Source organism: Ambystoma mexicanum, chromosome 10 (assembly GCF_040938575.1).
Source record: "Ambystoma mexicanum isolate Mex_15411 chromosome 10, UKY_AmexF1_1, whole genome shotgun sequence".
Lineage (NCBI taxonomy): Eukaryota > Metazoa > Chordata > Amphibia > Caudata > Ambystomatidae > Ambystoma > Ambystoma mexicanum.
Genome location: NC_090932.1, coordinates 57,465,471 through 57,477,863, shown reverse-complemented (window position 1 = coordinate 57,477,863; position 12,393 = coordinate 57,465,471). Strand labels below are relative to the sequence as shown.

Here is a 12,393-nt window from a genome sequence, read left to right as displayed (position 1 = left end):
TGCCTGCCTGCCAATGGGCCAATGCAGCTTTGCCTCGTGCCTGCCCCTCTCCATGCGCCCATCGGCTCTTCTTTCTTTCCATTCATTCATCCATCCATCCATCCACTGAAGTCTTGAAGCCCTCCAATATTGGCTCAGAAAGACCAGCTGTGGGTAGCTATGTCTGTGGAGGGGTGTTGCTGCATGAGGGGAACGGTGGAGGTAAGATTGCTCAGCGTGTTAAGCACTTGTAAACAACATGCAGTTATGTTTCTATCCCAGCAGGGCCGACTCAGCCCTTATTCCTATGGTAAGTACGTGTTGTGTTAAATTCAGCATTGATTTCACCTGTCATTGCAGCGCTTAGAAACGGGAAGATTCTGACGCTAGGCACTATATTAAAACGGGATGATATTATTTTTACTTTCAGAGAGCGAAGACTATTTGCTGATGAGTAGCGGCCACTCAAAGAGCTTCTGAACTTTGCTCGCGGGAAGCGGTGGGAGGCAAAGCGATTTCATGGAATCGCCAGGATACGTTCAGGGTCACCGGTTTACTCACCAGGCCTGCGAGCTCTCGGTCATGGACCTGGTGGTGAGCAAACACTAAAGCAGGACCCGGGTCTGCTTGGTCAGTCAGAGTCCTCCTCCCCTGAGTCAGGAGAGCAGGCCCGACACTCCACGCAGCCCAGTCCAGCCCAGCCAACGAGGGAGCGGAAGAGAAGACATGGATCTGACGGTGGAGCTCAAACCAGACCCCAGGTTCGGTCCCCGCTACCAAGTGGGTTAGTCGGGGTTGGACTTGTGGCTGCGAGTGCGGCTTGCGAAGCATATCTCATGGCAGGGGCAGGCAGGGGTCCCCACAATGTAGGTGTCTTGATGACTGTGCCCCCTTCCTCTAAAACATTGGGACATTGTGTGAGATCTGGGGTGATTGTACTCATTGCGAGAGGGGCAAGGGTGCTGCTCACTAAGGCGTGAGGTCATATCCGGGATTTTAGAGTTTCTTTTATCACTAGATCACCCAACATGCTGGATTAGGAAAATTAACGAATGGGGGTTGGGGGGGGTCTAGGCTGATGAAGTGGGCAACATGAAGGACCCTACCCTCAAAATATTGGGAACTTGTACCATAAAATGTGGAGTTTATTAATGGATATATGACCTACCCCTAAATTTAGCCTCTGTGACGCTCTGCACAACAATTTCCCCAAGCTACACAGATGGCACTAAAGCAAACATGCCACCATGCCCCGTTCCATTGGGGGAGATGCTAGTCCAGTCCTGGCTTTAACTTTCTATTCTGGGACTTGTAGTCCAAGATTTCCCCAGAGTGCAAAATTAAAACCAGGACTGGCCCCCCACCTCCGATTTCGAGTGGGGCCTGTTGGCACGTATTGACAAACTCTGGTTTTCTGGTACCTGCCTCGTTATCTTTAGGGAAAAGTTTACATGGTAGGCGGTGGACCAAGGTGCTATTAGCACCTTGGTCCATGCCGGTAAAATACCGCCACCGCCTTGGAGGAAAGGGGAATTACCGCCCTATTCCAAGGTTGGCGGGGCGGTAATTCCCCCTTCCCCCATTGCCCTTCCCCATTCTCATTTTTGCCCCATAGGGCATAATGGGAATGGGGAAGGTGCTAATTACGGCACCGCAAATTGCGGTACCGTAATTAGCTCCCTGGTCCCTTTGCGGGTTGGTTTTTAACGCCTGCTAAAAAGCAGGCGTTAAAGTACCAACCCACAAAGGGACCTCGTAGTAAGGCGGTAAGGGTTAACGGTCACCGGTACCATTACCGGTGACCGTTAACCCTACCGCCTTCCGTGTAATGAGGCCCTAAAGACTTGCTGAACTTTTCCCCTTTGCTATAATTCCCTTCTGCTTTTTGCTGTTTCTGCCCCCCTTTAGTCTGCGGTTCGATACTCTAGTATTGTATTGTATTGTATTTATTTGTATAGCGCTCCAAGCCCTAGGGCAACTGGGCACATTTCTTGGTACAGGAGTTACAGTGTTTACAGTTACAGTCATATTAGTAAACACCATTTGTACATTTATCAGGTAATATGAATATCGCGATTAACGCATTCTAATAATAATTAAAATAAGGACAAATAAATACAATCGAGCAGGAATGTTTGGGGCCCTGAACACATAGGAGCAAAAGCCCAGGAGCACAGAGGCGACCCCTGAGAACCTCCCAGGCAGACTGGCGAGGCAAGCAAACGAGGCAAGAGGCGGGGGCCCAGGCGTGCAGGCGAGGGAGGCAACTGGGCCAAGAACAGGATGGGCGAGGCAGTGACTAAGGGGTGCTCAAGGGTTGACTCAGTGTATGTGCCAAATATACCCTGAGACGGGGCCAAAAGGCCAGAGGCACAGAGGCTACCCCCCGAGAGTTCCCATGCATGCCGACGAGGTTAGACGCTACCCCCCAAGAGTTCCCATGCATGCCGACGAGGTTAGACGCTACCCCCCAAGAGTTCCCATGCATGCCGACGAGGTTAGACGCTACCCCCCAAGAGTTCCCATGCATGCCGACGAGGTTAGACGCTACCCCCCAAGAGTTCCCATGCATGCCGATGAGGTTAGAGGCTACCCCCCCTGAGTTCCCATGCATGCCGACGAGGTTAGACGCTACCCCCCAAGAGTTCCCATGCATGCCGACGAGGTTAGACGCTACCCCCCAAGAGTTCCCATGCATGCCGATGAGGTTAGAGGCTACCCCCCAAGAGTTCCCATGCATGCCGACGAGGTTAGAGGCTACACCCAAGATTTCCCATGCATGCCGACGAGGTTAGACGCTACCCCCAAGAGTTCCCATGCATGCCGACGAGGTTAGAGGCTACCCCCCAAGAGTTCCCATGCATGCCGACGAGGTTAGACGCTACCCCCCAAGAGTTCCCATGCATGCCGACGAGGTTAGACGCTACCCCCAAGAGTTCCCATGCATGCCGACGAGGTTAGAGGCTACACCCAAGATTTCCCATGCATGCTGACGAGGTTAGACGCTACCCCCAAGAGTTCCCATGCATGCCGACGAGGTTAGAGGCTACCCCCCAAGAGTTCCCATGCATGCCGACGAGGTTAGACGCTACCCCCCAAGAGTTCCCATGCATGCCGACGAGGTTAGAGGCTACACCCAAGATTTCCCATGCATGCCGACGAGGTTAGACGCTACCCCCAAGAGTTCCCATGCATGCCGACGAGGTTAGAGGCTACCCCCCAAGAGTTCCCATGCATGCCGACGAGGTTAGACGCTACCCCCCAAGAGTTCCCATGCATGCCGACGAGGTTAGATGCTACCCCCCAAGAGTTCCCATGCATGCCGACGAGGTTAGACGCTACCCCCCAAGAGTTCCCATGCATGCCGACGAGGTTAGAGGCTACCCCCCAAGAGTTCCCATGCATGCCGACGAGGTTAGAGGATACCCCCGTAGAGTTCCCATGCATGCCGACGAGGTTAGAGGATACCCCCCAAGAGTTCCCATGCATGCCGACGAGGTTAGAGGCTACCCCCCAAGATTTCCCATGCATGCCAACGAGGTTAGACGCTACCCCCCAAAAGTTCCCATGCATGCCGACGAGGTTAGACGCTACCCCCCAAGAGTTCCCATGCATGCCGACGAGGTTAGACGCTACCCCCCAAGAGTTCCCATGCATGCCGACGAGGTTAGACGCTACCCCCCAAGAGTTCCCATGCATGCCGACGAGGTTAGAGGCTACCCCCCAAGAGTTCCCATGCATGCCGACGAGGTTAGAGGATACCCCCGTAGAGTTCCCATGCATGCCGACGAGGTTAGAGGATACCCCCCAAGAGTTCCCATGCATGCCGAGGAGGTTAGAGGCTACCCCCCAAGATTTCCCATGCATGCCGACGAGGTTAGACGCTACCCCCCAAGAGTTCCCATGCATGCCGACGAGGTTAGAGGCTACTCCCCAAGATTTCCCATGCATGCCGACGAGGTTAGACGCTACCCCCCAAGAGTTCCCATGCATGCCGACGAGGTTAGAGGCTACCCCCCAAGAGTTCCCATGCATGCCGACGAGGTTAGAGGATACCCCCCAAGAGTTCCCATGCATGCCGACGAGGTTAGAGGCTACCCCCCAAGAGTTCCCATGCATGCCGACGAGGTTAGAGGCTACCCCCCAAGAGTTCCCATGCATGCCGATGAGGTTAGAGGCTACCCCCCAAGAGCTCCCATGCATGCCGACGAGGTTAGAGGCTACCCCCCGAGTTCCCATGCATGCCGACGAGGTTAGAGGCTACCCCCGAAGAGTTCCCATGCATGCCGACGAGGTTAGAGGCTACCCCCCCAGAGTTCCCATGCATGCCGACGAGGTTAGAGGCTACCCCCAAGAGTTCCCATGCACGCCGACGAGGTTAGAGACTACCCCCCAAGAGTTCCCATGCACGCCAACGAGGTTAGAGGCTACCCCCCAAGAGTTCCCATGCACGCCGACGAGGTTAGAGGCTACCCCCCAAGAGTTCCCATGCACGCCGACGAGGTTATAGGCTACCCCCCAAGAGTTCCCATGCATGCCGACGAGGTTAGAGGCTACCCCCCCCGAGTTCCCATGCATGCCGACGAGGTTAGAGGCTACCCCCCAAGAGTTTCCATGCATGCCGACGAGGTTAGAGGCTACCCCCCAGAGTTCCCATGCATGCCGACGAGGTTAGAGGCTACCCCCCAAGAGTTCCCATGCACGCCGACGAGGTTAGAGGCTACCCCCCAAGAGTTCCCATGCACGCCGACGAGGTTAGAGGCTACCCCCCCAAGAGTTCCCATGCACGCCAACGAGGTTAGAGGCTACCCCTCAAGAGTTCCCTTGCACGCCGACGAGGTTAGAGGCTACCCCCAAGAGTTCCCATGCACGCCGACGAGGTTAGAGGCTACCCCCCCAAGAGTTCCCATGCACGCTGACGAGGTTAGAGGCTACCCCCGGAGTTCCCATGCATGCCGACGAGGTTAGAGGCTACCCCCGAAGAGTTCCCATGCATGCCGACGAGGTTAGAGGCTACCCCCCAAGAGTTCCCATGCACGCCGACGAGGTTAGAGGCTACCCCCCAAGAGTTCCCATGCACGCCGACGAGGTTAGAGGCTACCCCCAAGAGTTCCCATGCACGCCGACAAGGTTAGAGGCTACCCCCCCCCAAGAGTTCCCATGCATGCCGACGAGGTTAGAGGGTTAGAGGCTACCCCCCCAAGAGTTCCCATGCATGCCGACGAGGTTAGAGGGTACCCCCCAGAGTTCCCATGCATGCCGACGAGGTTAGAGGCTACCCCCCAAGAGTTCCCATGCATGCCGACGAGGTTAGCAACGGGGGCAAGTGGAGGCCAGGCGAGGCAGTGGGTCCGGGGTGCTTGAGGATTCACCCCGAACCGGCCTCAGGCTTTGTGCCAATTGTACCTATACAGGTCAGCTATCTGGCAAGATAGCTCAGTGAGGTCAGTTAATGGCTCAGTGATGTCTGGGTAAACTGTGGCTTGAGTCCCAGTGGCGTCAACACAGTCTTCCATTCCTTTTACACACTTGACAAAATCAGGCAGGCATGTCATATTAGCAGCATTTTTGTACTTTGAATATTTTTTCTGAAACGGTGGACTGGATATTCTAAAAAACGGGATGTGCAATTAAGGGGCTGTGAGCAGAGGAAGCACCAGAAGCGCAGTGCACTTCAGTCGGGGCTGCTGTCCTATTAATGTGGCTCTACCACGGCTGGCTTGGAAGCTGGCGTGATTGCCTCTTCAAGGGGCAGTACTGGCACCTGTCAGTAGGCTAAGCTGTTTGTGCCAGTGCATCCTCTGCATTTCCTATCATGGGGATACGATTTATTTTCCTGCACAGTGCTGCAATTTCTCATCAGGGCTGCTATACCTTTCATGGGATATTAACAGTGCTTCTCACCAGGGCTGCTATACCTTTCATGGGATATTAACAGTGCTTCTCAGCAGGGTTGCTGTACCTTTCATGGGATATTAACAGTGCTTCTCAGCAGGGCTGCTGTACCTTTCATGGGATATTAACAGTGCTTCTCACCAGGGCTGCTATACCTTTCATGGGATATTAACAGTGCTTCTCAGCAGGGTTGCTGTACCTTTAATGGGATATTAACAGTGCTTCTCACCAGGGCTGCTATACCTTTAATGGGATATTAACAGTGCTTCTCACCAGGGCTGCTATACCTTTCATGGGATATTAACAGTGCTTCTCAGCAGGGCTGCTATACCTTTCATGGGATATTAACAGTGCTTCTCAGCAGGGTTGCTGTACCTTTAATGGGATATTAACAGTGCTTCTCAGCAGGGTTGCTGTACCTTTAATGGGATATTAACAGTGCTTCTCACCAGGGCTGCTATACCTTTCATGGGATATTAACAGTGCTAACAGTGCTTCTCACCAGGGCTGCTATACCTTTCATGGGATATTAACAGTGCTTCTCAGCAGGGCTGCTGTACCTTTAATGGGATATTAACAGTGCTTCTCACCAGGGCTGCTATACCTTTCATGGGATATTAACAGTGCTTCTCATCAGGGCTGCTATACCTTTAATGGGATATTAACAGTGCTTCTCAGCGGGGTTGCTATACCTTTAATGGGATATTAACAGTGCTTCTCAGCAGGGCTGCTATACCTTTAATGGGATATTAACAGTGCTTCTCAGCGGGGCTGCTATACCTTTCATGGGATATTAACAGTGCTTCTCACCAGGGCTGCTATACCTTTCATGGGATATTAACAGTGCTTCTCAGCAGGGTTGCTGTACCTTTCATGGGATATTAACAGTGCTTCTCAGCAGGGCTGCTGTACCTTTCATGGGATATTAACAGTGCTTCTCACCAGGGCTGCTATACCTTTCATGGGATATTAACAGTGCTTCTCAGCAGGGTTGCTGTACCTTTAATGGGATATTAACAGTGCTTCTCACCAGGGCTGCTATACCTTTAATGGGATATTAACAGTGCTTCTCACCAGGGCTGCTATACCTTTCATGGGATATTAACAGTGCTTCTCAGCAGGGCTGCTATACCTTTCATGGGATATTAACAGTGCTTCTCAGCAGGGTTGCTGTACCTTTAATGGGATATTAACAGTGCTTCTCAGCAGGGTTGCTGTACCTTTAATGGGATATTAACAGTGCTTCTCACCAGGGCTGCTATACCTTTCATGGGATATTAACAGTGCTAACAGTGCTTCTCACCAGGGCTGCTATACCTTTCATGGGATATTAACAGTGCTTCTCAGCAGGGCTGCTGTACCTTTAATGGGATATTAACAGTGCTTCTCACCAGGGCTGCTATACCTTTCATGGGATATTAACAGTGCTTCTCATCAGGGCTGCTATACCTTTAATGGGATATTAACAGTGCTTCTCAGCGGGGTTGCTATACCTTTAATGGGATATTAACAGTGCTTCTCAGCGGGGTTGCTATACCTTTAATGGGATATTAACAGTGCTTCTCAGCAGGGCTGCTATACCTTTCATGGGATATTAACAGTGCTTCTCAGCGGGGTTGCTGTACCTGCCGTGGGACAGTATTTCTCAGTGGGGCTGCTGTAGATTTAATGGGTCATTAACAGACAGTGTTTCTCATCAGGGCTGCTATACCATTCATGGGATATTAAGGGCGATACTAATCAGGCACTGCCAGTATTTATCAGCAGGGTTGCTGTACCTTCTGCCAGGCAGTGACAGTAATTCTTAGTTGGACTGCTATACTTTTAATGGGTTTTTAACCGTTTTTCTGAGCAGGGTTGCTGTGCCTGCTGCGGGAAAATGGCAGTATTTCTCAGCTGGGGCTGCTATACCGTTACTGGTCATTAACAGTGTTTCTCAGCAGAGTTTCTGTATCTACTGCGCGACAGTGGCAGTATTTCTCCGCGGGGCTGCTATGCATTTAATTCATGTATTTTTGGGGTGTGCTATACCACAGCGCTAGTGTAGAAATGGCCTTCAAAGCATGCAGGTTGATGGGTGGGGGAGGGGTTCAGTGTCAGCATTTCTGAGTCTGGCTGCTGTACTTATGATGGACAGGACCAGTATTTCTCAGCAGAATGGCCATGCAGTTATTGGGAGAGTACCTTCATCCTTCAGAAGGGCTTTAATAACTTTCATGGAAGCATAACTATATCGGACACGGAGGGCATGGCTCAGGAAGGAAACATCAAATGCATATATGTTTTATGAACAGTTATATCGAGATTCTTATGATTGTGTCTCAAGGATTCCATGTATCCCCTTGGGAAGGAAACGTGTTCTATGGCTTGCTTTATTGTGCTGTTGACCATATACTGTATGAAAGTACCTGAATGTTATTATCTGAAAATCTGAAGCATCATATATTATTTTTCACAAATCCTATATAGATTGGGCGAATCTTATTTACCAGCGCACTAGGCGACGTCATATCTTTTTGTTTCAATTACATTAACCCTTTCAGGCGGTGCGCTTTTTTGGTCGCGACTCCATGCAGCGCGACATGAGTCCCCCCAAGACGAAAGATTCCAGGCACTGGCCCTTCTTGGGGTGTCGCTATACTGCTCATGCAAGAGCCGCAGACGGTGACATTTTGATGGAAAGGGTGGTCGAGTGTTCATCTTTTTAGATCCACTGTGTGCTATATTTAGGTCCATGTGGAATGCCACATTAGTACCTACAACATAGCAATCTCCATTCAAAAACAGTAAACGTATAAGTGGAAAAGGGATCACCCTGAGAGTAGTGTAGGAGGTGTGGGTGAAAAGGGGAACATCCCGTGCAAAGGGCAGAAGGTGGGGTGAAAGAGGGATCTTCAGGAAAGAAGTATAGGAGGTGTGGGTGAAAGAGGGAACATCATGAAAGAAGTCTAGGAGGTGTGTGGGAAAGAGGGAACATCATGAAAGAAGTATAGGAGGTGTGGGGGAAAGAGGGAACATCAGGAAAGAAGTCTAGGAGGTGTGGGGAAAAGAGGGAACATCATGAACGAAGTGTAGGATGTTTGGGTGAAAGAGGGAACATCATGAAAGAGGTCTAGGAGGTGTGGGTGAGAGAGTGAACATCATGAAAGAAGTCTAGGAGGTGTGGGTGAAAGAGGGAACATCATGAAAGAAGTCTAGGGGGTGTGGGTGAGAGAGGGAACATCATGAACGAAGTGTAGGATGTTTGGGTGAAAGAGGGAACATCATGAAAGAGGTCTAGGAGGTGTGGGTGAGAGAGTGAACATCATGAAAGAAGTCTAGGGGGTGTGGGTGAAAGAGGGAACATCATGAAAGAAGTGTAGGAGGTGTGGGTGAAAGAGGGAACACCATGAAAGAAGTCTAGGAGGTGTGGGGGAAAGAGGGAACATCAGGAAAGAAGTCTAGGAGGTGTGGGTGAGAGAGGGAACATCATGAACGAAGTGTAGGATGTTTGGGTGAAAGAGGGAACATCATGAAAGAGGTCTAGGAGGTGTGGGTGAGAGAGTGAACATCATGAAAGAAGTCTAGGAGGTGTGGGTGAAAGAGGGAACATCATGAAAGAAGTCTAGGAGGTGTGGGTGAGAGAGGGAACATCATGAACGAAGTGTAGGATGTTTGGGTGAAAGAGGGAACATCATGAAAGAGGTCTAGGAGGTGTGGGTGAGAGAGTGAACATCATGAAAGAAGTCTAGGAGGTGTGGGTGAAAGAGGGAACATCATGAAAGAAGTCTAGGGGGTGTGGGGAAAAGAGGGAACATCAGGAAAGAAGTGTAGGCGGTGGGGGTTAAAGAGGGAACATCATGAAAGAAGTGTAGGAGGTGTGGGTGAAAGAGGGAACACCATGAAAGAAGTCTAGGAGGTGTGGGTGAAAGAGGGAACATCATGAAGGAAGTGTAGGAGGTGTGGGTGAAAGATGGACCATCAGGAAAGAAGTGTGGGTGAAAGAGGGAACATCATGAAGGAAGTGTAGGAGGTGTGGGTGAAAGAGGGAACATCATGAAAGATGTGTAGGAGGTGTGGGTGAAAGAGGGAACATCATGAAGGAAGTGTAGGAGGTGTGGGTGAAAGATGGACCATCAGGAAAGAAGTGTGGGTGAAAGAGGGAACATCATGAAGGAAGTGTAGGAGGTGTGGGTGAAAGAGGGAACATCATGAAAGATGTGTAGGAGGTGTGGGTGAAAGAGGGAACACCATGAAAGAAGTGTAGGGGGTGTGGGTGAAAGAGGGAACATCAGGAAAGAAGTGTAGGTGGTGTGGGGGAAAGAGGGAACATCAGGGAAGAAGTGTAGGCGTGGGAGTTAAAGAGGGAACATCATGAAAGAAGTGTAGGAGGTGTGGGTGAAAGAGGGAACATCATGAACGAAGTGTAGGAGGTGTGGGTGAAGAGGGAACATCATGAACGAAGTGTAGGATGTGTGGGTGAAAGAGGGAACATGAACAAAGTGTAGGATGTGTGGGTGAAAGAGGGAACATCATGAAAGAAGTGTAGGGGGTGTGGGTGAAAGAGGGAACTTCATGACAGAAGTGCAGGAGGTATCTGTGAAAGAGGGAACATCATGAAAGAAGTGTAGCACGTGTGGGTGAAATAGGGAACATCATGAACGAAGTGTAGGAAGTGTGGGTGAAGAGGGAACATCATGAACGAAGTGTAGGATGTGTGGGTGGAAGAGGGAAAATCCTGAAAGAAGTGTGAGATGTGCGGGTGAAAGAGGGAACTTCATGAAAGAAGTGTAGGAGGTATCTGTGAAAGAGGGAACATCATGAAAGAAGTGTAGGCAGTGGGGGTGAAAGAGGGAACACCATGAAAGAAGTGTAGGTGTGGGTGAAGGAGGGAACATCATGAACGAAGTGTAGGATGTGTGGGTGAAAGAGGGAACATCATGAACGAAGTGTAGGATGTGTGTGTGAAAGAGGGAACATCATGAAAGAAGTCTAGGAGGTGTGGGTGGAAGAGGGAACATCCTGAAAGAAGTGTGAGATGTGCGGGTGAAAGAGGGAACTTCATGAAAGAAGTGTAGGAGGTATCTGTGAAAGAGGGAACATCATGAAAGAAGTGTAGGCAGTGGGGGTGAAAGAGGGAACACCATGAAAGAAGTGTAGGTGTGGGTGAAGGAGGGAACATCATGAACGGAGTGTATGAGGTGTGGGTGAAGAGGGAACATCATGAACAAAGTATAGGATGTGTGGGTGAAAGAGGGAACATCATGAACGAAGTGTAGGATGTGTGGGTGAAAGAGGGAACATCATAGAATAAGTGTAGGGGGTGTGGGTGAAAGAGGGAACTTCATGAAACAAGTGTAGGAGGTGTGGTTGAAAGAGGGAACATCATGAAAAAAGTGCAGGAGGTATCTGTGAAAGAGGGAGCATCATGAAAAAAGTGTAGGAGGTGTGGGTCAAAGAGGGAACTTCATGAAAGAAGTGTAGGAGGTGTGGGTGAAAGAGGGAAAATCATGAACGAAGTGTAGGAGGTGTGGGTGAAGAGGGAACATCATGAACGAAGTGTAGGATGTGTGGGTGAAAGAGGGAACATCATGAACGAAGTGTAGGATGTGTGGGTGAAAGAGGGAACATCATGAACGAAGTGTAGGATGTGTGGGTGAAAGAGGTAACATCATGAAAGAAGTCTAGGAGGTGTGGGTGGAAGAGGGAACATCATGAAGGAAGTCTAGGAGGTGTGGGTGGAAGAGGGAACATCATGAAGGAAGTGTAGGAGGTGTGGGTGAGAGAGTGAACATCATGAAAGAAGTCTAGGAGGTGTGGGTGAAAGAGGGAACATCATGAAAGAAGTCTAGGAGGTGTGGGTGAGAGAGGGAACATCATGAACGAAGTGTAGGATGTTTGGGTGAAAGAGGGAACATCATGAAAGAGGTCTAGGAGGTGTGGGTGAGAGAGTGAACATCATGAAAGAAGTCTAGGAGGTGTGGGTGAAAGAGGGAACATCATGAAAGAAGTCTAGGAGGTGTGGGGAAAAGAGGGAACATCAGGAAAGAAGTGTAGGCGGTGGGGGTTAAAGAGGGAACATCATGAAAGAAGTGTAGGAGGTGTGGGTGAAAGAGGGAACACCATGAAAGAAGTCTAGGAGGTGTGGGTGAAAGAGGGAACATCATGAAGGAAGTGTAGGAGGTGTGGGTGAAAGATGGACCATCAGGAAAGAAGTGTGGGTGAAAGAGGGAACATCATGAAGGAAGTGTAGGAGGTGTGGGTGAAAGAGGGAACATCATGAAAGATGTGTAGGAGGTGTGGGTGAAAGAGGGAACATCATGAAGGAAGTGTAGGAGGTGTGGGTGAAAGATGGACCATCAGGGAAGAAGTGTGGGTGAAAGAGGGAACATCATGAAGGAAGTGTAGGAGGTGTGGGTGAAAGAGGGAACATCATGAAAGATGTGTAGGAGGTGTGGGTGAAAGAGGGAACACCATGAAAGAAGTGTAGGGGGTGTGGGTGAAAGAGGGAACATCAGGAAAGAAGTGTAGGTGGTGTGG

At 50.4% G+C, this 12,393-nt stretch overlaps 1 protein-coding gene across 1 annotated transcript in view; it reads left to right on the top strand.

Annotated features, from left to right (window-relative positions):
- Positions 1-391: 391 nt before the first annotated feature.
- Positions 392-12,393, top strand: part of SLC51A (solute carrier family 51 member A) — a 202,726-nt gene continuing 190,724 nt past the window's right edge. The window contains exon 1 of the mRNA XM_069620326.1: positions 392-740. Coding sequence (XP_069476427.1) covers positions 706-740 — 35 coding nt within the window. The 5' untranslated portion in view covers positions 392-705. The remainder of the gene's footprint in view (positions 741-12,393) is intronic.